This window comes from Stylophora pistillata, chromosome 9, assembly GCF_964205215.1.
Source record: "Stylophora pistillata chromosome 9, jaStyPist1.2, whole genome shotgun sequence".
Classification (NCBI taxonomy): Eukaryota; Metazoa; Cnidaria; class Anthozoa; order Scleractinia; family Pocilloporidae; genus Stylophora; species Stylophora pistillata.
Genome location: NC_142527.1, coordinates 29153979 through 29178796, shown reverse-complemented (window position 1 = coordinate 29178796; position 24818 = coordinate 29153979). Strand labels below are relative to the sequence as shown.

The following is a 24818-nucleotide window of genomic DNA, read 5'->3' as shown; positions in this document are numbered from 1 at the left end:
TTTTTTGCAGTTTTTGCTGTGCGTGATAATCTCGGTTTTTACCCAATACCTTTTTTAGAAAGCCAGAAAAATAAGCAAACAACAGGAAAGCGTCGTTGAAGGAAAACTATTTGTTAAATAAAGATGATTCCCGTTCACTTGAGCCTGAAGGGACATTGAAAAAGGTGACTTAATTACCAGAATTAATGGTATAAAGGCAAATGAGAAATAAAAAAACAAACAGAATCAAAAAGAAGAAAAAAATTCAAGATTGTAGAACGGCAGAGATCTTAACTTTTATAGTTCTGCGAGATTTCGCGGACCTCAAACTGTTCCCAGCTTACTTCGTCTTTCAATCCCAGCTCGCTTTGCGGGCTGTAGTAAATATCTCTTCACTTCCGATTTTCCATCTTGAAACGGTGGCTTTCTTTCGTGGAAAAACATTGCAGTGAATGGCGAACTTTGACGCTATTTTTGACGAAAATCTTCGAGAGGATGAACAAAGTTCGCGTGTTTCAGACGAAAATGTCCAGGTGACACCAGAGCCGGTTGTTATTCGCGGAGTAGGACACATGACAGTGTAAGCTTCGTTTACGTCGGTTAATTTTTACCTGCCGTCCAGAGTTCGAAGTTCTGCCATCGAGAAGACGCCCGGCTGTTCCCTGAGAAACTAGTAACACTTATTATACAAGAAACTCACTGCCTTTTCCTCCTGTTCCTTCAGGTTCGGGCTCAATAGCAAGTTTGATGCGGAATTTCAACAACCCCTCAGTGCCAAGGTAAGATGGTTGTTTCGGTCGAGGGCTGAGTTGAATCACGCTTACTCAGTCGTTTTATAGGGGTCTATAATAATAACATTAATATCCTTTCCGGTCACTATTTCTTTTAGTTATATTTTTTTCTACCTCTTCTGGCTACATTACGTACTGATATACTGTGTTTAAGAATAAATCTTAAAAAGCATTGTAATTAATTCCAACAATTGTACGTGTACTTCCATTATTGCGTGTGTGTTTCACTTTATCGCTGTACACTGTTTGTTTGTCTGTGTAATTGTGGCGACTGGAGTCGTGATCTTTTGTCGTTTGAAGCAGAAACAAAGAGAGCCGTTTCTTCTACCATTCTCGGGCTCGATCATTGTTTTAAATGAACGCCATCACTTGTGGGAATAACGTGCTACAAGAGTAGATCTTTCGTTTTGCTCTACATTGAATTTTCTCTCATTATCTGGTCATTTTCAGCGCGAACATCAATGAACAGCACTCGCGGGAATTTATCTCCCTTATTCGGCTCTTTTAGTTTAAACCTTGGATATAATCCCCTTGTCTGTTTATGAGTAAAGCGAGGATGTAAAATCCATTTCTCTCATATTTCCTTTCAAGTGCGCATGTAATTAAATAAAAATTAAGGAACATTGATGTTTGTTATGAAAGTGTTTACTAAATTTTGTGGCGATCAGTAGTGATGTTAACTCTTAAGGATAAAATACTTTACCCCAAAGTAGTACTACATTTATATATTTTTGAAAACAACTGTTTTACCTTGTTGGAAGTGGATCAGTGCTTTATTTCAACTATTTATGATAAATTTTTCTATGTTAGCATACTTAATGCAGCTTAAAGGTTTCCAAGAAACTTGTGAACTCAAACATTCTCAAACATGAAAATATACATGACATGTATATATCAAATGTCTATTACTTATTATTATTATACATTCACTTATGTCATACCAACAGACAATAGATTTTATATATGTAACATCATGCCTACGATAATTGTAGACAATAGCTTTATGCACTCTTGTCTTTATGAGTGCAGCTCAGGAATATGCAAATAAAACAATTATTTGATTTGGTTTTCACATGGTAGCGATAATTATCCAGGCCTCAGTTTGTGTTATTCACCTCAGCCTTCGACTTCAACAGATAACACAAACTTTGGCCTGATAATTATCGATATCATACTCAAACTTATCCAGTAATTGTTAAATACAAGTATATAGTTTTGTGAAGGTGCTAAATAATTGTCTACATTCAGAGTGTGAACACTTTTTTTATTCTGATGAAATTAATTTGTATGATTCCTGAGCAGGAAAACAAAATTTATTTACCAAGTAGATTCCATGTTGCCATGTGTCTGTTCAGAAATAGATCAAAGATGGCACCAAAATGAGATAAAAACCTAAAAAGTGGCACACCAGATGCAGCTGAGTGTGTGAGTGATGTTCTTATGAAATTTTGTTGTCTCCTGTAATCTATTACTGTACAGACCAGTAGCCCCTTCAACAACCAGGAATCTATTTGTTTTGTAGAATGAGGAAGTATTAAGTTGTTACTAGCATTGCCACCTGTGAATTTGTCCTCTAGTAGATCATAAATGAGAACCAATCAAGATCAGGGCTCAATGCTAACTTTTCAACTTACTAGCCAAATGGCTGGTGACAACTTAGATGTTACAACAATTTCAGTTTGTTTACTAGCCAAATTGGCCAATGGAAGTAAAAAACCACTGGTCAAAACTGAATTTCTACCAGTCCAGTTGGCTACTGTTAGTGTGGAGCCCTAAATATGTGTGTATAATTCAGCTAGTTACTGGTATATAAGAAAAAAACAAAGGGTGGGAGACCGAGAAGATTGAACTTCTTTCCCTGGAAGTGACTGGTCACAGCAGTAGGGGTACCTGAAGAAAGAAAAAAAAAAAAAAACCCTCAGGCTTCACCATTATAATCCAATGTTTATCTTGCATGCAGGTTGCCCCAGAAGAGTACAAAGCAACAGTCACAAGAGTAAATAGAGTGCTTAGTAAGACAATGCCCGTCAATGTACGCTGGTTACTTTGTGGGTGCATATGCTGCTGCTGCACCCTGGGAATGTCCATGTGGCCTGTGGTTTGTCTAAATAAAAGAGTACGTGAACTTAAAAGAAATAAACATAAAAACATGTACATGGGTAGTTAGAGGTCCTCCCTAAAAGATAAGCATATTGCTTAATTATGAGATTGAGTATTGAGAATTTATTAGCAGCAACATGTTTTCAGTCAGGCAGGATTGGAATGAAAATGCTAATATCAGTGGGAAGAGGGATAAAAAAGTCTTTTTTTTTTACTGGCACCTTACAAATAACTCATTTCCAAGACTTAAACTCACAACAAGATTTACTGAATTTATCGCCTTATCACTGAGATGTGACCAATTTCCAGCAAGGACTGCTTTATGAGTCCCACTGTCAATGACACCATGGCAAAATCAACCAAACATTTTCTATAAACTTGACCCTTAATATAAAAATGATAGATATTGCCTCTCTGAACTCAGATGATGACCCTTATTCAGGCCATGAAAAGTCTTTTCCCTGACACCTTCAGTAGCAACAATCCTCTCCAGGATTACCAGCACTTGGAAAATCAAATTAATACATAATTGACTGATATTCTGTTATCAAGCTAAATACATATTTTTTTTACTACAAGCAATTCCAGTGATATCAATTAAGACTTCTGCTCTTATTGCTAATTGGTAAATCTTTCCTTGTTGCAGACTAGACATTCAATAAATAAGGTGTTAGATGCTGAAAATAATCACCTGTATCATAAGGTAAGTATTTCAAGGAAGTTTTGAATTTTCTGCATTTTTAGATAAGGTTCAGTTGTACCACTCTCGTTATGTTTTGCAAAACTTTCCTAGACTGATAATTTTTTTATTTAGATGTCTCTTGAAAAGCAATCATTATGGTGGAATGAAAAAGAATTAGTTTAGGTGGTAAACTTGATAGTTCAAACAACAAACATATGAAATACATATATATGAACTGCGGTTATGAAACATATATGTGCACGATCCTTCGCAGTAAAGCACTATTTAAGCAATAGTGAAAATCAGACCTGAAAAAAATTCAGGCCTGTACGGGATTTGAACCACTGACCTCTGCGATACTAGTGCAGCGCTCTACCAATTGAGCTAACAAGCCAACTGGGAGCAGGCCATCAAATTAATTCGACATAAACCCGTAGATGATAAATCAAACAACAAACATATGAAATACATATATATGAACTGCGGTTATGAAACGTATATGTGCACGATCCTTCGCAGTAAAGCACTATTTAAGCAATAGTGAAAATCAGACCTGAAAAAAATTCAGGCCTGTACGGGATTCGAAATACATATATACTTCATATATATGTATTTCATATGTTTGTTGTTTGATTTATCATCTACGGGTTTATGTCGAATTAATTTGATGGCCTGCTCCCAGTTGGCTTGTTAGCTCAATTGGTAGAGCGCTGCACTAGTATCGCAGAGGTCAGTGGTTCGAATCCCGTACAGGCCTGAATTTTTTTCAGGTCTGATTTTCACTATTGCTTAAATAGTGCTTTACTGCAAAGGATCGTGCACATATACGAAACTTGATAGTGTTCACATGTATACCAAATATAGGAGATGTTTTCCTATTTTTGAGTGAAACTCTGAATTGGTTTCCTCCATTTCCTATTTTTGAGTGAGTAAGTCCCACTGAAACTCTGAATTGATTTCCTCCACAGCTTGGGCTTCATTGGCGATTAAATAAACAGAAATGCAATTCCAGTAATATGATGGAATATGTGAGTATTTATTTTGGGCAATTGTTTCTATTGCCTGCAGTGAAACATGATTTTAACTCTGACTAGCATTATCATTGCTATTGGGGTTATTTGGATGTTTATTTTTTGTTGTTGTTCTTAAAGTCTTGTATGAAGATTCTTCACCAAAAGCTGACCAACTTCTTTTTGTGTGTTGGTTCCTTGGGGTGCTTTATTTCTTTTTGTTTAGAAAAAGAACTTGACACTTTCCTATTTACACTCTAGGTACTGCTCGTCGAGTTCTTACCAAAGGAGCAAATTTTACGACCTGACTGATCACTCCAGAATGCTTCATTTTCCTGATGTAATTCTAGAATTGTATATTTTGTAAGATAATTTGTAACCTGTAATATACACTATTGTAAATTCCAAATTTATGATAAATTTATTAGTAATCATTAAAAGTTCTTAGTTTTCTGATGTATCACTGAGTTATCTCAGGATCCAAGTAATCATGTGGTTAACTTAGAAGTTTCATTTTTAATTCCTGGTTGATCATGCAATCTCAGTCTAAATGACTTTATTTTTATATGAAAGACAAATTTAAAAAATGCTTTAGTTATGTATTTACATTTATGTCCCTAAGTTATATTAAATTCCTATTTTTTAATCAATGATCATGAGTTTTTAAGAGAGAAGAAAGTTGTTGCAGGATCTCTTGTCTTGCCATGTGGCAATGGTCAACCAGGTTAGAAGAGAAGAGCTTTTAAATCTCCAGGTCACACAAAACAAAGGAGAGGTAGTTGACCATGCTTCTGCCACACAACAACAGAACAACTTGATCTTGTTGATTTACCAATTAAATTGTAATTGCCCAGAACATTTGGTTGGCACTGGTAAAATTCATCATTTGCCTTGTTTGGTGAGATTTTTATTAGCTATTCTATGTAAATATCTAGTTAATCATGGAAAACTTTCTTGACTGTGGCTTCCTGCATTTTCCAATTGAGAAGACAACATCACAGAGGTGGAAATGTTAGGTTTGTCGCTTGTATTAATATTAAAACAATTAATGATCCAGCCATAGCCTCTCAGGAATATCAATTAATTTTCACCCATTATTAAGAATTATATAGACATATTTTTAAATGATGTTGTTTAAGCTTTTAATTTTTTGTTAGTGTTAAGCTGTAAAGGCTCTGAAGAAGTAGTTTGTATAAAGTTAATGTTTTATTTTGAGGCCATTAGGTTAGAAAGTCTAACTCTTCATATGGACTGAGATTATCTTCTGTAGTTGATTTTTAGCACTTTCACCTTGGAGATCAGATTAATGTTAAGCTTAACAGGTTGGCTGAAGCTCAATGTCTTTATTTATTAATTTTTTTGTTTTGTGGCCTTCCTAGTTTGAGTTGATTCCCCCAGAGCAATTTTCACTTCACCTTGTTTTTTTTTTGTTTAAAAGGCATTTGCCTCCTTCTCCACCATTTGCCTTTTATCAACCTGTTTACTCATGGCTTGTTTTCTCTTTGTTTACTTTCTCATTGGCTCTTTGTAATGTCTACCTTTGTTCTGAGTAGCTGTTTAGGTCACTGGAGTGGAAGATATTTGGAATTCAACTGCTGTATGTTCAATTGTATGTTTTAGTTAAATTAAGTAAATCTCTTGTTCAATTGGTCATGGCTGCTCAAAAGATGGACAGTGTTTTGTAACTAATAATTCACAATCTGAAGTGAAGTACTTCCTACCTTTTGAACAACTCTGACTAGTGATCAGTTTTTTTTTTTCTCTTACATCCAAAGTTAGTTCATTTCAAGAAATTGTCTTAACAATTCTGACTTTGCTGTCTTTGTTCCACTTGATTTGCACATGCTGGCATGTGTATCTCTGGTGCTGGCACCACCAATTTTAAAGGAAGAGTAACCTTAATTTATTTTTTACTGGATTAAGTTTCTATACTGGTTTAGTTATAGGTGGTAAGTTTGTAAAGTGTGGGTTATACGTATATATAGTTTATTAGACAAAGGGTAACTAAGCTTTCTTGTTATATTAGTGTTAATAAAGTGGAGCAAAATGGATGTGTTTGTTGTTGTCACTTTTTTGGTTTTTTTTTTTTTTTTTTTTTCAATTTTTTCTTTATTGGACTGATCAAAAAAGTTATTTGTAAGCGAAGCTTATGTTTGTTACCCTGGTGAAGACTTAACAACTGTTTCATTCTTATAGGAAAGAAGAGCCCCAGTTCTTGAGGTTCTCCTTTCTTTGCTTGCTTTGTTTCCCTTAGGATTTAGTTCTTATTAACCGAGTGGGAGGTCTGCATGGGAGAATGTTGGCCGAGGTCGCCAGTACATACCAAATGCAGTGAGGTCTGTACCAGTGACCGAGGTCAAGATTTACCAGTAGTTCTTATTAACGGAGCAGGAGGTCTGTATGGGAGAATCTTGACCGAGGTTGCCAGTACAGACCTCACTGCGTTCGGTCTGTACCAGCGACCGAGGTCAAGATTCTCCCAGACAGACCGACCTAGCTCGGTTAATAAAGTGTTTATTATATGGCTGTGTTGCAGTAAATGGTTTGAACCCGGGGGTAACATGTGAAGGTGTAGTATGATCGTCTGGGTGAGTGTAGTCCTGAGAAGGACTGTTGTCGGTGGCAGTGACTGACGTTTTGACAACCTGTGCGGAAGTCATCATCAGAGTCAAGTGAATGATTGTTGTCAGTAGAATGTTCTTATTCCAGTTCGTGTGAAATGATCGGTTGGTTTTGCCGTGATGTTATTGGCTGTAAGACTCAAGTGACGTAAGTCGGTCGTGATTGGTCTGTTTCGGTCTGTCGGTAAAGCTAGGTTGTCCTTTTTCGGAACTGGAATAAGAACATTCTACTGACAACAATCATTCACTTGACTCTGATGATGACTTCCGCACAGGTTGTCGAAACGTCAGTCACTGCCACCGACAACAGTCCTTCTCAGGACTACACTCACCCGGACGATCATACTACACCTTCATATGGCTGTGTCTTATACGCCAATTTTTTATATTCTATGTACCTTTTTTCTCTAGACCGGTCTAGATGCCGGTCTAGATGGGAAAATCTAGACTGCTTTCAATATTGATTTCAGCCAATCAAATTCATGAATTTGGTAGTTCCCAGTCCTTGTGAGACACAGCCATATAATAAATCTGCATATTAACTCTTTAAGTTTGGAGGTTGGATAATGCTAACCACAAGATAAATCTCTATCTGATGGATAGTGCAGTACGCTTTGTTATCACTTACTGGTATGTGCCAGATGGTGATTTATGGTATTATCCGCCTTTTTCAACAAGGCCTTGATTGTTAATTCTTCCCTCTGGCTGCTACACATTTCCTTTTAAATTAGTTACGAGAATTTGGTGTTGGATCAAGTAAACAACTTCAACCAAATATTGAGTTACCTGGACTGGCGGACTGGGTAAACGGTAGGCTGCGAGTAAACACCCTGGGAACAAACATCTTAGCGCCAATTTCCCGCCAACTTGCTACTATGTTTCAACATGGCGGACGAAGTACGCTCACCGGCCAAAAAGCGAAGAAAAACCGGGAAGAGAGTATTAGATCGGGACAAGAAGGTCGAGGAACAAGAGCAGCATGTAAAAGAAATAGGTAAATTCGTTTATTTTTGCAATGCATAAGTCACTGGTTTCGAGATCAAGGAAAAAAAAAAAGCTCGAAATACAGAAGTGACGTTAAGCTTCAGTCGTTGCGCTGTTAATAGAATTTGAATTAAACTCTGATGTTTTTAACTTATCAAAACTTCCCACCATTTTTAGATTTATCTTTCAAATCTATACTCTTTGGAATTCTTCGAGAGAAAGAAATCTAATCGAAATAGATGTAATTGCAGCTGTATAGACGTCAACGATAAGTAGGAGACATTTAGTGAGCGGCCATCAAAGATAGACACCTTGGAAATTTTATTTCCACAATTTATTTAGGTGAGTGACCGCATCAAACCTATTCTTTGGTTTAGTTCTTAATTGACGGGACGAAGCTTGTTTTTTTTAGATAAAGAGAGAAGAAACATCACAGATGTCAAAAGCAAACTGAGAGAAGCATTCAAAGTTAACCTTCCTCAAGACTTCTTTGATTTTTGGGAGTTTTGCAAGACCATCAAAAGAGATAATCCTTGCGGTGCGTTTAAAATTTTACTTTTCCAAAGTCCTCTTCCTCGTGTATTCTTCTACGCTTAAGATTCAAGCGTACGTTTTCCTTACTTAGGCCCGTATGTTAGTTTGTAGAAATTGTTGCCAGACCTATTCAGTATCTTATAACGGATAATTTTCTTCATCCTCATCATCTCTAAACCAGAAGGCAGGTTAATTTTTAGGGAGAAACTATACTCTGATCACTTGTGTAAGTATGATCAACTGTTAAATAATTTCTTTCCTTTCTTCCCAACTTATCATTTTGTGTATAATGACAGAAAAACTTCATTTTGAGTGGATCAATTTGAAGAATCCAGTATCTTAATTTCACCAAATTGCCTCTGGACATTAATTGTAAACTCTTTTATTCCCTCTTTCTTCCAATCCTATTATATGGTCGGAAGTTTGGGGTATCAATGACAAAGAGGACCTCTCTGCCTGGGAAAAAGATGAAATTGAAAAAACTCACATTTAGTTTTGTAAGCAAACCTTAAGTGTAGACAAGCAATACCCAAATGTTGCTGCTAGAAACGAAATGGGTAGACTACCGCTGAAATTAACTATAGAGACATCAATTATAAAGTTCTGGATTCATCTAAGCAACTTAGCAGACACTGATATTGCAAAACAATGCTTATTCCTCTCTGAAGAATTGGCTGATAGAAACCTCTTAGGTTTGATGCTGAGAATTAACAACTTATTGAAAAGATGTGATCCAAGTTCTATAAACTTGAAAAATAACGATACAAATATGAGAACTACTCATTTAAAGTTAAAGAGGAAGATCTATGAGGACCACCAATTAATGCTAATTTACACAAACAGAAAAGTAGACTTTTACTCCTCATTCGAAAAAGACACTAAGAAAATAGAATTTTTAGATCTAATTAACAATCCACAACACAAAATTTCCATTGATAAATTCAATTTAGGCAATCATAAATTACACATTGAAATGGGAAGATACACGACTCCAAAGACCCCAGTCAATCAAAGAATCTGTTCTTTCTGCCATTCAAATGAAATTGAAGATGAAAAACATGTGCTTTTTTGTTGTCCTTTGTATGATAGTTTTCAATTAGAACTTGACAACAAAATTGCAAGAAAGTATCCTTGCTTTGAAAACTTTGATCATAACTCTAAAGTGTTATTCCTTTTTAATAACGCTGATGCGTCTATATGTAGACTCCTTTCTGCTTTTATATTCCAAATAATGAATATCAGACAAGAAGTTCTGCTAAAGACGAAATGATGTTAAATAATTATTGTTACTTACTCTTACTTAGTAATGCCATGTACTACTTACGGAAGTATCTAATAAAGTTGTTGTTGTTGTTGTTGTTGTTATTGTATCAGGACGCTTGATTTTAAATTTGTTCTTTTCATCTGTAGAGGCACTGTGTGATTCTCTTGGCTTAAAGCTGGTTGGTCCATATGATATATTATCTGGATCATTTGATGACATCAATGAGTCAGACATCACATCATATCACCTCCACTGGAGATATTACCATGATCCTCCTGAATTCTTAACTGTCATAAAAGGGAATGATAAAACAGGATATCACTTGGGTTATTTCAGGTAAGATCTGTGGACAAAAAATTTGTTAAGAAGTCCATTTAAATGAGTTATACAACAGAGTTTTATCTCTTTATTTCTAACCCAGGAAATAAACTTTGACAAGAAAGAAATGTTTAAATGTTGGTTTTGCGTGGTGAAGAACACAAGAGGAGTTGAAACTGAGTACAAAGAAACATGAATTATAAAGGATAGTTAGATTTAATAAAACATACCATGGACTTTTTAGCTAAAAGTTTCCACTGACTCTGGTGCAGTTCCCTTCATAGATGTAGTTCTTGTTCTGGACCGTGAGGGTACAACAGAATGGAAACAGAACAATAACTACTGATACCTACATTCCTAAAAGAATGGTCAGTCAAAGGGCCTACATTCTCTCAGAATACATACATACATATGTTAACTGACCACTCCCCATGGGGGCTTTTCAGGGTCAATTCCGACCCAGCAACCACCCCAGGGGAGGACATCCATCACACAGTTATCTCGTACGTGAGAAATTAACGTCTCCTACCCCGAACCCTGCAGGAGACGGGACCTCCCTTTATTCGTCCCTGAGAAGACTAGAGTATCTAACCATTTCTTGATATAGAAAGGTAGCATATTCTTCTCATTTGTTTTTAAGACCTTGAGTGTTGGTCCGGCCGGGGCCAGACAAATACAATAATAATAATAATACAATGCATGAAACCTAGTAGCTATGTGTCAGTGACTTTTGTTGTTTCTCAGGGATGACCCAAAGAGTCCTCCTGTATTTGTAGCCTCTAACCAGGCTGAGAAGACTTTTGAATTCACAGTGCTAGGGGAAAACCTTTTTGCTGCAGTCAGGTAAAGGAAATTAACTATTGGCTAAGGAGATCATGGCCTCCTCAACAGTTATTTTAAGTGAAATTGTTTCCTTCTGAATGACAGATACAGTCCAGTCCAGGTAATAGCACTCACTTATAGTATTAATTTTGGTACACTAGGATTTAATAAAATTAATTTCAATACTTTAATCATATTAATGGCTATCTGACACCAACTGTCTGTCTTTTCTCCTCTAACATTGCTTGTAGCAAGTTTCTTGATGATTTTATGAAGACGTCTAGTGCTAAATCCAAACAAAAGTCACTGAAAGCTCTTCAAGCTTCATTGACAGCACAAGCAAAAAAGTTGAAATACAGCATTGAAAAGATAACACCTGCCATCAAAGCCAGAAACAAGAGAGTTGTTAGCAAGACTTTTCACAAAGCTGGGATTGTTGTCCCTGTGGATGCAAATGATGTTGGATATCGCCCTCTTACTGTGACTGATGGTGAGTTTAGCCAACCAATGCTTTGGTGCATGTCAAGTTTGATCTAAGGAGTAACCTCATTTAAACTTTCATTCATGTAGTACTTGCCGAAATGTGCCTTTAATGATTCAAGGATTTTATGTAACCACTTACATGGGTTCAGATTAGTTGTTGAGTTCTTAGGTGTTTGCTAATTTTATTTTCAGACCAAAGCCAAGGCCTCATACTGAAATACAGAGATAATTTGTTTGCCGAATTGTTTTAGATAGTGAGCACCCTTTTCCCTGCTGCCTTAACCTTGTGTTGCAAGTAAGCTTTGAGAGTCTTTAATTATTCTCCAAACTACCACTTGTGCCAAGACATGAGGTGGCGAGGGGAGAGTGGGGATGTTTTCTTTCATGATCTTTGCTGCATACCCTATGTACCCCAAATGTACCCACTCCATATATCTTTAACATAGACTATTTTCATCACAACACAAAATTTACAAATTCATCCAACATTGCCTAGGGTATAACACCACATCTTTCTTATCTCTAAGTGGTAATTAAGGAATACTCCTAGACCAGTACTTACTGGTAAACCTGAATCTGTTAGAATGATGTTTCCAAAGATACCAGTGTTGTCCCATTACTTGTACTTAAGCCCTCTATGAGGGAAACTACATCCACGCCACCAAGAGCTCCTTTTTCTGTTCTGTTTGCAACCAAGACCCCTTGTGGTCAACTGAGGAATAGAGACTGTTTTCATTGAGTTAACAGTGCTGGCTGTGTCGGCTATGCTGGCTGACACCAATGTACCCCTTTTTTTTCTTTTTCCCTCTGTTCCTGGCAAACAGGTGAACTGAAAAAAATTCTCAAGAGTATTACGGAAGGCAAAAGTGAGAAAGAGAAAGAACAAGGCTCGGAAGATCTCCAAGAAATCATGACTTTGGTGCAGTTTGCAAATGACGAGTGTGACTATGGCATGGGACTTGAGCTAGGACTGGACCTGTTCTGTTTTGGGAGCGAACGTTTTCACAACGCCATTCTACAGCTGTTGCCTCTTGGTTACCGGTTACTTGGCAGAGACGAGTTTGCGGAGATAGTAGAGATTCATGTCAAGAACCGAACCAGGGCTTCACTTAGCCAACTTCCTTCTTGATCACGTGACCTTTCATGTTTATCACGTTTCACGCATTTCGCGCATTTTATCACGGAGTTCAGTTGACAGCGAAAGAAATCACGTTACAAAAAAATTTCAACACATTATCATGTAAATGTTTTGTTTCGCATCTTGGATATAATCGCAAAAACAGGATCCGAAATTTCTTCTTTTTTTTTTTTTTTGCTTTTGCGCCAAGTGACGATTATAAAGCTTTGTTTCCATAGTTTGATGCAACAATTTTGTTGCCAAAATGAATTCACAAACAGCTGATAGTACACATAAATTTTGCCACAACTTTCGCGTGTTGGATACTAGCAACGCGTGTATAGGACTGGGACTAGGCAGCCGGTTAGAGCATGCGTATTCTGCACATTTCAATTCCATTAAAACGGCGGCCAGTCGTGAATGATGAGAGGATGTACTTTGACAGAAATTAATTGCTATTTTCAGAGATACTATAATGAGCTAATCGTTGCAATGGCACGCTGTATGAATAGCTTAGCGGCGTCATTTATGCTTATGTAGACGCAATGTTTGTGAAGATAAAATGGAACTCTGGAACTCACTGGGCTAGGAAGAAAAAACACACGCCTAAAACAAAACAGTGAACTTATATGTCACGGGTTGAGCTGTGAAGTATTTATGTCTTGCCGCAAAAGTGTATGGATGCAACACGGCCTGAACCACGACGTCAATCTAAGAACATGGTTGAGTAAAATTTATTATCTGTTCAAATCCAAAAGAGGATTTTCCTCCAAAATCTTCGCTTTTTAATTGAATTGTTTAGTTTGAGTTCTAGAATAGATCATAATACGATTTTCCTTATTTACACGCGGATTAAAATAACAATCAAGGCGTGCCTCGCAGTCCATAAAACCTCCTGTATTTCGGAAAATCTGTTTGTTTTAAGTTTCTGTTTGTTTTTCTGCTTACTGGGAAACGCTGCTGGACTGTTATACGGTTATTTAAAGAACAACGACGCTGTTAATGGTGGAAAATTTTCGAATTAGCTTAAAGAAACACCATTGGCTTGTTGAGGACCAGAAATTTTGAAATTGGGCCGAAAATTTGCCTGAGTTTACAAAGCCAGTTTTGGGACAGCCATCTTTTTGTCGCTAAATCACTCATTGTATTCCTTCACTTGATATTTACGAGTCGTTTTTTCTTACATTGGCAAGCTAAATTGAATCTTGGAGATGAAAAAAAGGGATAAAAGTTGAAACAGGACCTCGATATCCGGTTGCGTATTTCCGTCAAAACCACTGGATGCATTTCCCCACACCCTTGACACATCATTAAATCTAGGTTAAACTGTGTTTGTTTTTCATATTTCACACCCTTGGCACTTCGTTAAGCTGTCTTTGTCTTCACTATATTTTTTTTTGTCAAACCAAAACGTCTTTCATGAGCGATTTCTAATTACAAAGACGACTTTCGTGCCATTGTTCCACTTCGAGAATTACCCCCTTTTTTTCAATCTCGGATGACCATTCCACATCAGGTATAAAGAGGTGTCGCCCGTGACATCATATATCACTTTGTAACAGGATGGTCGCAAAAAAATTTTTAAAAGTAAAGACTAATTGAGTAAACGGAAATGCCACCTAATGTTGTTGACACGTGATATCCGGATGCAGGTTGAGTTTGATAATTTTTTTCTTGAAATAAACTTTGACGCAAATTTGGGTGTAGTTGCCGAATAATTGATATTTAATTATCTATCTTCTTCTGTAGGCGCCATTATTTAGCCAGGTCACTCAAAAACGCTTTGGAATGGAATACCAGAATTTTGAAAAGAAAATTATCTTTTCCAGTTTCCCGTGAAGTGGCCGGGGCAAAGTTGCATTTCTTTTACACGGACAGAAAATCGATGAACTCTCAGTAAAGATCCGTTTATATTTAACTCTTTCATCCAACTGCTTTCTCTTTTATGCAATTATTATCATTCAACTTGAGAAATTCGCGTGATCACCAAAAGAAAACAGTTTTAGCCTGTTGACAAAGTTTGAGATGCAATCTTTTCGCTGATTAAAAGTACAGCCCCCATAGGTCGGGTAAAACGAAAAAGAATGTTGTGATAAGCTTTTTTTTATTTCTCTCTAGGCCTGTTTATTATTTTAATCGCGCATAGACATATTTTTCGAAATAAATTTAATAAGATTTTACTGACAGACGAGTCGAAGGACAGACAGGCAGACAGGAAAAAGACCACCATGTATATCAAAACGGACCGTCTTTACGTTGGAATCAAACGAATGTTTCCCCCCAAAAAATAAATACATGTTTTAGCGAGGTCAAATTTTGAACATGGAAGTTAATATTTTCCACTAATAGGGTCTTGTAATTAGATTTAAAATAGAATCCATTACTTTTTTGTAAATCTTTAAGATCAAGAAAACTCTTCATTCAACAACTTTGAAAATAGGACTAAATGAACTGAGCTGAACTTCACAGTGAAACAAAATGATGTAAATGGTGTCCGTTGATTTTATACCAGCAATTGATGAAAATTATATTAGAGGTTTGGGAAGGTTGCAGTGCTAAATTCAAAATGATACACGTTTCATTAAGTAACTAAAGTTCCAAGACAAGAATACATTTAACTGGGAGGTGTCTGTCGAGAATTGCTATCGTCCCGAAATAAACTGAAACCTTTTGCACGTTCTTAACCATTAATTGAATCAAGGTAAAAATTTCTTATGTGACATAAGTTTGACGTAGAGCAACTTATCATGAGGGACTAATGATTTAATATTCTTGAGAATATATATATTCCACCGTTTGAATGAATCTCAGCCTTTTAACTTAGCTGTGACGGACCTTCGTGATATAAACAACAACTCTCCATGCAGGAGAGGAAATCCAACTGAAGTGTTAAGTTGGTCGTTTCTCAACAAGTTGAACGCAGAAGATCGGCAGCACTTCAGAGGTTATTTGTTCAAAATTTAAAGAACAGATTTTTATGCGAGAATAAGCTGGACCTATCGATTATAGATACGCGCTTTGAAATTTTGAAGTAAATTCAATTAGTTTCGAAATATTGTTATATTTGGTGAAATATTTACATGTGTGAGGAAATGTTTTTTGTCCTACAAAAATAAATGTCAACTTTTCAATATACAACTGATATCAGAATATACAGTATATATAGACAACTGAATGCACTATCTAAATCATAAATTTCCAACCGTTAAAAACTGTGTGTGAACGTGTTATTTCAGTTAATCATCCGCCATGCTGTACAATCTTCGGATTTCATTTGGGCTTGTTTTAGTGCTTTCAAATGTTGTCTCGTTCTTTTTCATTTTCATTCTTCGGTTCTGAAACCATATCTTGATGTGTTTTTCCGATAGATTTAAAGACTTGGCCAGCTCTATCCTTCGTGCTCTGGTTATGTATCGGCTAAATAGAAACTCCTTCTCCAACTCGACTTGCTGTCTTGTCGTGTATGCTGTTCTTGCTCGCGAGCGTACTGTAGCGGACGACCAAGATTCCCTTCCACGACCTTTTGGTCTCTCCTCTGACGAAAATATTACACAAGAATCATGGCACTGTGTTAGTTTGGTAAACTCTACTGCAGCTAACTGTTCTGACGCTTAAAAGTGAAAGATTTAAAAAAAAAAACGCATCAATTCAAACTCTTGTAGCGTTTTCGAGTCTTCATAAAAGAGTTCTTTGACCGAAGAAGATTACCGAGGTAAATTGCTCTAAAGAGTTGAATTTGCCTGACTAAGCTTATCCGTTCGGTTAAATGTTTGACGGATCGTAAATCAAAATGGATTAAAATACCATTTTTGACTCTAAAAACTGCTTATTGCATTGAATTATCAGCTGGCATCTGTTACGCCGTCGGACCCAGCCTAAATTACTCCTGGGACAATGGCACTTTTAGCAATTTTTTTACCAAAAATGTTAACGTACAAACGCACCGAGGAGACTTATCGTTACAATCAAACAGCTTTTTCAATTCGTCAGAGAATGTCCAAAGCTCTTGCTCAGACATTGTGCTTTGCACAATATTTCAAATCATTTCCTAATTAAATTAAGAACTGCCTTAGTTTTCGAACGTTTAAGCGTTCGGCCATTTGAGCTCGCTCGTAATCTGCGACGATCTTCAACATACTGAATCAGAGCAAACATTTGGTTGAATAAACCTTAGCTTTTTCTTTCCTAGAGGATCAAACCACAACGATCTGCTTGGAAAGGAAATTAGCTATTCAGCGGTTAATTTGATACACAATGACTCGTAAAAACAGCGTAGCCATGGATTAGTAAAGAAATCATGGAAGTGAAAGAAATACACGGAAGGACTTTGTGGTCAACCTGAGTTGAGCTTACAAGCTAATTTCTGTATGAGATCAAACGTGTTACTGTAGCCATAAGGTTGAAACCTCACCTTGAACACGTAGCGCGATTAACGAACATAAATCATTCCACAGAACATGGTCAGTGCAAAGTCACAGCTTCATAAAAAGAGGTGGACTGTTTGTGATGTCCTTCGCCGCATGCAGGAAATTGGAGGTACATCAATAAGTGAGTTTACAACCTGGTTTGTCACTGGTTTTGAAATAATCCAATGTGGATAAATCGAACCATGTCTTTGATCAAAACGAGCTGTTGTTTTCAAATCTGAAGTCTTCTTTGTGAATAAGTCACTCCCAGACGGACTTGAATGACAAGTACAGAAATCGAGAAGGGGCGCTCGCTGATAGGATTGAATTCAGAGCTCCAATTAGATTCCTCTTTTAGTTGTTTTACTTTGTCAACAAAATGTAATGGCATAAGGAACTGAACGTTTAACAAAGTCGCCTAATTAAGCTTCGGTAAACTAAATCGTGCATGTAAACACGTCAAGAAGACTCAAACACAGCGGAACTCCAAAGGAATGCTCGCGCCATGACCTAGAAATGCTCCATTTTGCTCCCTTGGATTTCCTTATTCGAAGAACGCAGCGAACCTTCCTAGCGTCTTGGGCGGCCCTTTCGTACTTAGACTTTCACTAAATGGATTTTCATCTGAGTAACAATCAGTCCTGTTTTCTGTACAAAATCTCTCTCTCAGGCTGAGGAGAAATCACCCAACTGAATCACCACGGAAGAAGTATTTAAGTCGAAAAGACATTCAGTGCGTCATTTCTAAGACGGCAAATGTCCAACGCGCGAAATTCCTACACCGCCGCCTCGAGTTCTAGTCTTACCTCTGCGGATAAGAAGTAGGTAAGCGGCTAAAGGCGTCAACAACAATATTTCCGATTATTCTTACAGAATGAAAACTTCAATCTAAGCTTGGTTGTCTTCTTTGACAAGATGACCACCGTCACATTTTTCACGACAAGAGCAAAGGGCAATTCACGTAATTGTAAGATTCTTAAAAAACCGAGGTTGAGCCGCGGAAGTTGAGGATATAGAAGTGGGTTAAACGTCGGCACCAGAGCTGTAAACGTAGTGTTAATTTGTGTGTGAAAAGTCAGCTTATTTTTTAATGGATGATTAGTTGTGAAAGGAATATAAAAAGCCCACCTGTGTAGGGATTGAAACAGTGGAGTGCATCTTCCCCGCAGGACGTCCTACCCCTGTTTGGGTAAACCCTTGCACCAAATGGCGGTAGCGCTGAATTCCAGTCTTGTACAAAAGACTGAGAAACTGTTTGGAAGCCATTGGAGATCTCTGGAAGGACAGGGATGATCCAGTCTAACGGTACTTGCTCGGGAGCTTGTGTTTGGCCGTATCGAAGGTATGGTGTAACTTGATGAGCCCCAGTGTTGCTGGTTTGCGCATTATTGTAAGGCTGAAGTTGTGTTCTACTCTTTCCAAGTGCATTCTGCGAGTTCATGGGGTAACTAAGTTCGAGAGCAGTGCTGTTAAATCGATCCATGGTTTTTGTCATGTTGCGTGTACTATACATGGTATGGTTGACAATGTCTTCTTGAAGTGAAGTGCAGCAGGTTTTTATTTGGTTTCACGGGCTCTGTGGTCACGTGTCACACATTGTTATCCAATTACATGAATCGCCTCAGACGTTAGAAATAATGAAGTGATAATATCCCGTCAAGAGTCTATAGAAATTCCGATGGTAAGAGAAGAAATCGCTAAAATAAACTTATCCCGGCTGAAACACTTCAGGCATTTGCCTAGTGTCAAGAATCACTTGTTCAAAACATTCCCTATGCTTCAATGTCATCAAGCTCTCAAGAATCCTTCTTTTTTTCCGGCTGAGGACGATAATCACCGTGATTTGTGCACCAGTGAAAGAGAATGTTAAAAAAACTTCACTAGTTTTGGAATAACACCCACTTATGATATATCAGAGCGTTTGTTTTATTTAACAGCAAGAGTGCAGTTTAACCCAGGAGGCTTGTGCCAGCTTAAGTGAAACACTGCAACGAAGAAGTAAAGTGGCAGTGGTCGCAAATTAATACGCATTACAAAGGCAAAAAATCTAAAACGGAATCGTCTGACAGAAGTTGATCTTTAAATTTTTGATTTAGAATGACAATTTTTCGGCCACGAACATCTTTTGTAAAGTGTGGCATCGAGCGTAACTCATCAAAACTCATTAATTATACCATTTGACAGCTAATGCAGGAATCGATTACAGATGAGAACTTCATTGTGTTTACTGACACACGTGAGTTTGTTTTAAAATTATCTCGCTTCCTTGTACCATATTCTTAAGATCTCCACTATTGATTGTATTCCCTTTACTGTTGACATCTAGCTCCGTCATTCCTTCGCCAAAAAGTCCTCCACAAATCGGGAACGGCATTATTTTCTTTCCTTAAAGTGGCGAAAGTCACTTTAGAATTTGAACTTAATTCCTGTGTTTCCTGTTTAGTCACAAAGAATTCAAGGACTTAGTTTGTTTTAGATTTCATGTATTTTTAAAGCGACAGCCGATTAAAATTCAGCCAGAGACTTAAAGCAAACAAATTTTTGTTAAAAGACCCAATAGTAACTCTCAGATAGTTCTACATTCCTACAAACACAGCTAAAATTAGTTATAAAATTCTCAGGTAATTCGATTTGGAAGTTTTAGTTCAAAAAAAGGACTGAACTAATTTGCAGAATGTTGACGAAAGGAAACACCTTAGTTGCTGTCAATTCTTTACAGATCTCGTGATGCAAACGATCCCTTCCCTTCCTTATCACAAAAACAATCACCTTCGAGCTGCCAAACACACTCACTCTCTACAAATAGTGTCTGTATTCTCCATAATGTCCAAATTTTAGATGTTGATCGTTTACCGTCCGTGTCAATGTGTATGTTTTTATATCCCTCTCCCCTTTCTTTTCTAGCTTAGTCTCCTCAATTTGGGTTTTTCTTTCATACCAAACTAATATATATATTTTTTCATATCAGAGGTTTTTTTCGCACTTTGCGGTAAAACGACTCAAACATCTCACGTAGCACAAGCTACCCTTGAAGCTACTCTTGAAAATCACGAAAAGGTTTTAGAGGAACACGAAAGCGTTTTATGTCTTTTTTGAAAATTAGCAAACTAATAAAAAAATATGACACAAAGTAATTTTTTTTTTGTTAAACCAGAATCTTTTTTCTGCCCTACTCGTTTAGAGGAAGAAGGGTATAATTAGGTTTGGGTCATACTAAAACTTAAAGAAAACACTAATTTCATTTCCTTACCGTAGTTCTTCCTGAAAAATCAAGCTGGGAAATTGTGAGCTTTTGCAGGAGTGATGCGTAAACATTTCTAGCCGAAACAGAACAAAATAAGTTCAACTTCCATCGACTCTTACGAAATCGGTAGAAATATTTATTGAGGAAAATCGCAAGAGGTTTGACCGTCTCAGAGAAAATAACGAGCTATGCAGAGTAGAAGAGTCCGTATTTAATTTATCATCATGAAAATGGCGCTAAGTAAGGGATTGACTGAACATGTTGTTTTTGTATCAAGGCTGTGAAATAATTTAATTTTTGAACCGTGTAAACATTTACGGATAATTCAAAGACAAGTATTTCAGCTTCATATACATTTTGTAAAACGTTCCATAGTATGTATGCAAGCTTTACAAATTTTACAAATTGCTCTTGATACCGGTTACGTTTTTGTAATCAACAAAACCATTTGGTGCCAATAATAACCCTGTCATACAATATGGATCAAAGATTTCGGTCTTTACAAAGCCGGAATCTGCATATGAATATATTGCCAAATAAATAAAGGGTGTCAGTTTCTGAAGAAACTGTGGTACAGCTTCGGTGGGAGCAACAAGGTGTTTTGGTTCTATCAACTGGGTTGATGAAGTAAACTGGCCACCGTAGAATTTCCATGCTGACTTTTCGAGCGTTAGCCCTTCGTCAGAGCGAATGGAGGAACTGTGGGTTGTGTTAATATATTGGCGGTCAACTACTTTTTAAAAATAATCATGATCGTTCACATGGCTTTAAAAAGCAATAACCTTCCTACACTTGAATCGGATACGGTCCGGAGAACAGAACGCTTGAGGAATTAAAGATGATCGGGCATATTTTCAAACAAAATGAAGGCAGCTTGTCTATCACCCTTTTAATGTCTTCAATCGCAATGAAGCATCACAGTTTAACGGTGCAGTCAGAGCTTTCCCTCTACTTCCTTGCGAACAGTTGGTGCAGGTGGTTGCAGCAGCCTCTTCGTTTAATGCACCCAGAAAATGAACCGATAACAATAGCCTGTTGTGTAAATCTACCGTCGATATTTTTGTAGGGTAACCTACATACACAGTCTCTTTCTGGCTTGTCTGCGATGCTGTCTCGCAATGGGGACAACACGCACACCCACAATTATCAGCGTGCCGTTGTTTGGAGCTGCGGCCCTCTGTGTCAATAGTATTCCAATCTCTTACCCCTCCGCCTCGTATGAACGCGAGCAGCTGAGAAATCGAGTGTGTTATTTGTATTTTATCGACAGAACTAAAAAATGGATCTGATTTCGCTTGCGTTTCTTCTGAATTTCCGGGAGAGCAAAGTCTAGGGCCGCAAGGCGTAACCATTATAACGACATAGTTTCGTTCATAGTTACATGGTCCTACGATGTACTTTTGGCAAATGATCTTACTAGTTCATTGGTTTAGGGATTTGAATTTCACGAACCGCGGAATGGGCCCGAAATTGTAAATGGCGACCGCACCCTCTCCTCTTAATAAAGGCTGATAGTTTCGAAAGGAACTGTTTGGGGCTGCGTCGGTGGGAGTAACGAAATCTGGATATATCAACAAAGTTGAAATGGTAAATTGGCCATCGTAACGATTACAAAAGCTGACGTTTCGAGCGTTAGCCCTTCGTCGGAGCGAATAGAGGAATTGTGGGTCGTGTGTGCTTTTAAAGGCAGAAATGGAGCTACGTTATTGGTGGGAAGCTCCATTTTCTGCCTTTAAAAGCACACACAACCCACAATTCCTCTATTCGCTCCGACGAAGGGCTAACGCTCGAAACGTCAGCTTTTGTAATCGTTGCGATGGCCAATTTACCATTTCAACTTTGTTCATATATCCAAATTATTCCCTCTCCTCTTAGCCGATCTGACCACATTCCTACGTGTTGTCGTTAGTTGTTTGTTATTCTTCCTTGTATTCACCTAGCATTGATAAAACAACTCACAACAACACACAGGAATGCACACAGATCAGCCAAGGATATTGGGTGCGGTCGTGATACAAAGTTTTGGAACCATTCTCGGGTTCGTTGACTCCCCAGCAGATTTGGCTGCAAAATATGGAACCATTCTTCACACTTGGGTAAATCTCCCTAACTGCGTCTTGCAAAGTGGACATAAATGGACCACGTCCTCAAATGATTTGATAAAGAAAGGTATTAAACAGCAGCCAAAATAACAACCAAAGGCACACAACAGACCCGCTAGTGCCCAGGTTGCGCTGCTTACGCGGTATTCACTGTACGTCAAGACCTGGATCCCACATGAAGTGCAACAAGTCGAGCCGGGGACGTCTTTAGAGCTTTCAGACCTTGCTTGTGGTTGAACATCAAAGATCTTTCGACCAGTATTCTTGGTGAACATTGTTTCCTGAACAAGTTGAAGGCTCACACTGCTTCTGCTACTTTCGCTTAAACTTTTCGCCGAAACTGAAGGAAGGCAAGTTATTGCGGGAGTTATGCAAAAGGCCTGTGGTACTGTGTACTTATTCGGAAAACTTTCCATTGGGCTTTCGTGCCCCATCGACAAATGTGTCTCTTTAGAAAAACTAGTGCCACCTTCAAATGACTCCAATAAAGCGGAAATATTTGTTTCGGAACAATCAGAAAATCTACCAGCCTGGCGTAGGTATAGGTTAGACATTTCTACCGACTTAGGTCCTGCAAAAGTATAATAGAACCTGATCAATTTGCTGTTGACCGTTTCATCAAATAACATTTAAGGGTTTAAGGGCTACGCTCGACCAGAATGCTTTGCGGGGAATTTGCCATTCTCAGCATTTTTTGTATTATAGAAAAAGAAAGCCTATCGTGTGTAATATCATTCGACTAAGTATTAACAATCTTGATGGAGAACCGGATCTTTATATCCTCATATTTTACCCTCATGACGGGATATTTTTTTCCCTTCTGGAAAGAAAACCATGAAACGGTCTAAGTTGCCCAAAGCGGAAAACATACACGAAAAATCAATTCTACATAGAAAAGTAAACTGAATAAAAACACAGACAGTAGTTTCGCGATAGGTGGAACAATGAAAGTAATAATGTTAACAGTAATGGTATTGATAAAAACAAATAAAAGTGATAATAATGATGTTATTGCGTATATACAGGGTTCTGTTGTTCCGTCCTAAACAAATAGGTCGGTCGCTAAAGTTTCTCAAACATATGTGGCTGCCGATTCTAATTCTGGGGAGTAATTTTAAATTACGTTTTTGATCGCTGACAAGGAAGGTTTTCGAATACAAGGATGGATATACTTAGCTAAAAACGCTTTAAATTGGTGTTGCTGGGATGTGGAGCGATATACGGGTATTTTGAAAAGCTAACGTCAAATTAGTATCTCGGTGTGTTACCGCATAGCCTCCCTTGACAGTGTCTAAAGATGTATTTTGTATTCAAAGGACTTTTAGGCCATTTAGAACTGAACAAATGTGTAATATATACCGCATACAGCTTTAGACTTTAAACGATGACATAACTCGGAAGGTTTGTCTGTTGATAGAATTTTCAAACTAGGTAATTTAAGTTGAAGAAAATGTTGTAACGAATATGCGATTTCGACTCATCGGCGCTTCGAATGTTTTCATAAGTATTTTTTCTGCACAACTCCTCGCGGTTGCAATAATTTTCCAAAATACACACACTTATCATAAAAAAAAACTATTCAATCGTTGATTTTATTTTTACGTGAAATTCTTGCTCCAAATAACGAGATATACTTGGAAAGCTGCCATACCTCAGTAAGATGTTTAATTAAGTAATTTTCGAGCGGCGTAAGAGAAAAAATAATAAATCAATTCGTAATATTTTTTTTTTCTTAAAACAACTGTTTTGCTATTATCGCCGTTAAGTTCATTACTTTATAATGCCCTTCATTATTCCAAAAGACTAAATATATGTTGAGCAAGACGCCTCTTCTGAATGTTGATCGATTGAAAGAAAACGTTTTTTAAACTTGCGACTAAAATTCGCCTTCAACGGAAATTACGGCTGGGTAGGAGTTTGTCAAAAAACTTAACTGATACTCATCGTTCTGCATATATAAACCAAAAGGTATTTACCTCGAGCTGGAAATTCCCTCTATTTCGTATCGGTTCCTTTTTAAATAAAAATCAGTCGGCGGTCCTTCGAGACACTACTTCAAAATTTCATATCTGTAGCATACTTTCCACTTCCTTAACTTCGTCATTTCCTTTTGCGTTTGCCGCCTATGCAAATATGTATTAGCGTCTCGGTAATTATCCTTATCGAGTTTATCCTTTTATTTCTATCATAGACTTGAAGAGTTTAGATCTAGTCTCAAATCTGCAACTGATATTAAGAGATGCTGAATGACATCTGCTGAAAATCCGATCTCTTATTTACTTTTTTGTCGCGCGGGGCCTGAGGAAGAACCAGTTGCAACAAAACTTGCGCGAAGAACACACATTGAACATTTAACCTCGA

General features: G+C 37.5%; 4 protein-coding genes across 5 annotated transcripts; 2 read left to right on the top strand and 2 right to left on the bottom strand.

Moving 5' to 3' along the window:
- Positions 1–355: 355 nt before the first annotated feature.
- LOC111339257 (cysteine-rich hydrophobic domain-containing protein 2) lies at positions 356–6613 on the top strand. The gene is made up of 6 exons (XM_022945878.2): positions 356–559; positions 704–758; positions 2731–2886; positions 3517–3573; positions 4521–4580; positions 4824–6613. Exons 1-6 carry the CDS (start codon positions 432–434, stop codon positions 4872–4874), a joined length of 507 nt encoding a protein of 168 aa, XP_022801613.1. The 5' UTR covers positions 356–431; the 3' UTR covers positions 4875–6613.
- A 1326-nt stretch (positions 6614–7939) lies between these two features.
- On the top strand, positions 7940–13947 carry LOC111338766 (histone PARylation factor 1). Its single transcript, XM_022945294.2, has 6 exons — positions 7940–8177; positions 8580–8705; positions 10112–10301; positions 11028–11126; positions 11357–11595; positions 12413–13947. The coding sequence occupies exons 1-6, from the start codon at positions 8069–8071 to the stop codon at positions 12715–12717; spliced, it is 1068 nt and encodes a 355-aa protein (XP_022801029.1). The 5' UTR covers positions 7940–8068; the 3' UTR covers positions 12718–13947.
- An 856-nt stretch (positions 13948–14803) lies between these two features.
- On the bottom strand, positions 14804–18653 carry LOC111338776 (uncharacterized). Of its 2 annotated transcripts, none has more exons than XM_022945305.2 (2): positions 18240–18653; positions 14804–16240 (listed from the first exon to the last, which is right to left on the bottom strand). In XM_022945305.2, exons 1-2 carry the CDS (start codon positions 18622–18624, stop codon positions 15942–15944), a joined length of 684 nt encoding a protein of 227 aa, XP_022801040.2. In that variant the 5' UTR covers positions 18625–18653; the 3' UTR covers positions 14804–15941. The 2 variants fall into 2 exon arrangements, 1 of the variants encoding a protein (XP_022801040.2); XR_015992048.1 differs by lacking the exon at positions 18240–18653 and adding an exon at positions 17117–17847 and having other exon boundaries at positions 16102–16240.
- Positions 18654–22096: 3443 nt separating this feature from the next.
- On the bottom strand, positions 22097–23024 carry LOC148724217 (uncharacterized). Its single transcript, XM_088734356.1, has one exon. The coding sequence runs from the start codon at positions 23009–23011 to the stop codon at positions 22442–22444; it is 570 nt and encodes a 189-aa protein (XP_088590482.1). The 5' UTR covers positions 23012–23024; the 3' UTR covers positions 22097–22441.
- Positions 23025–24818: the final 1794 nt, after the last annotated feature.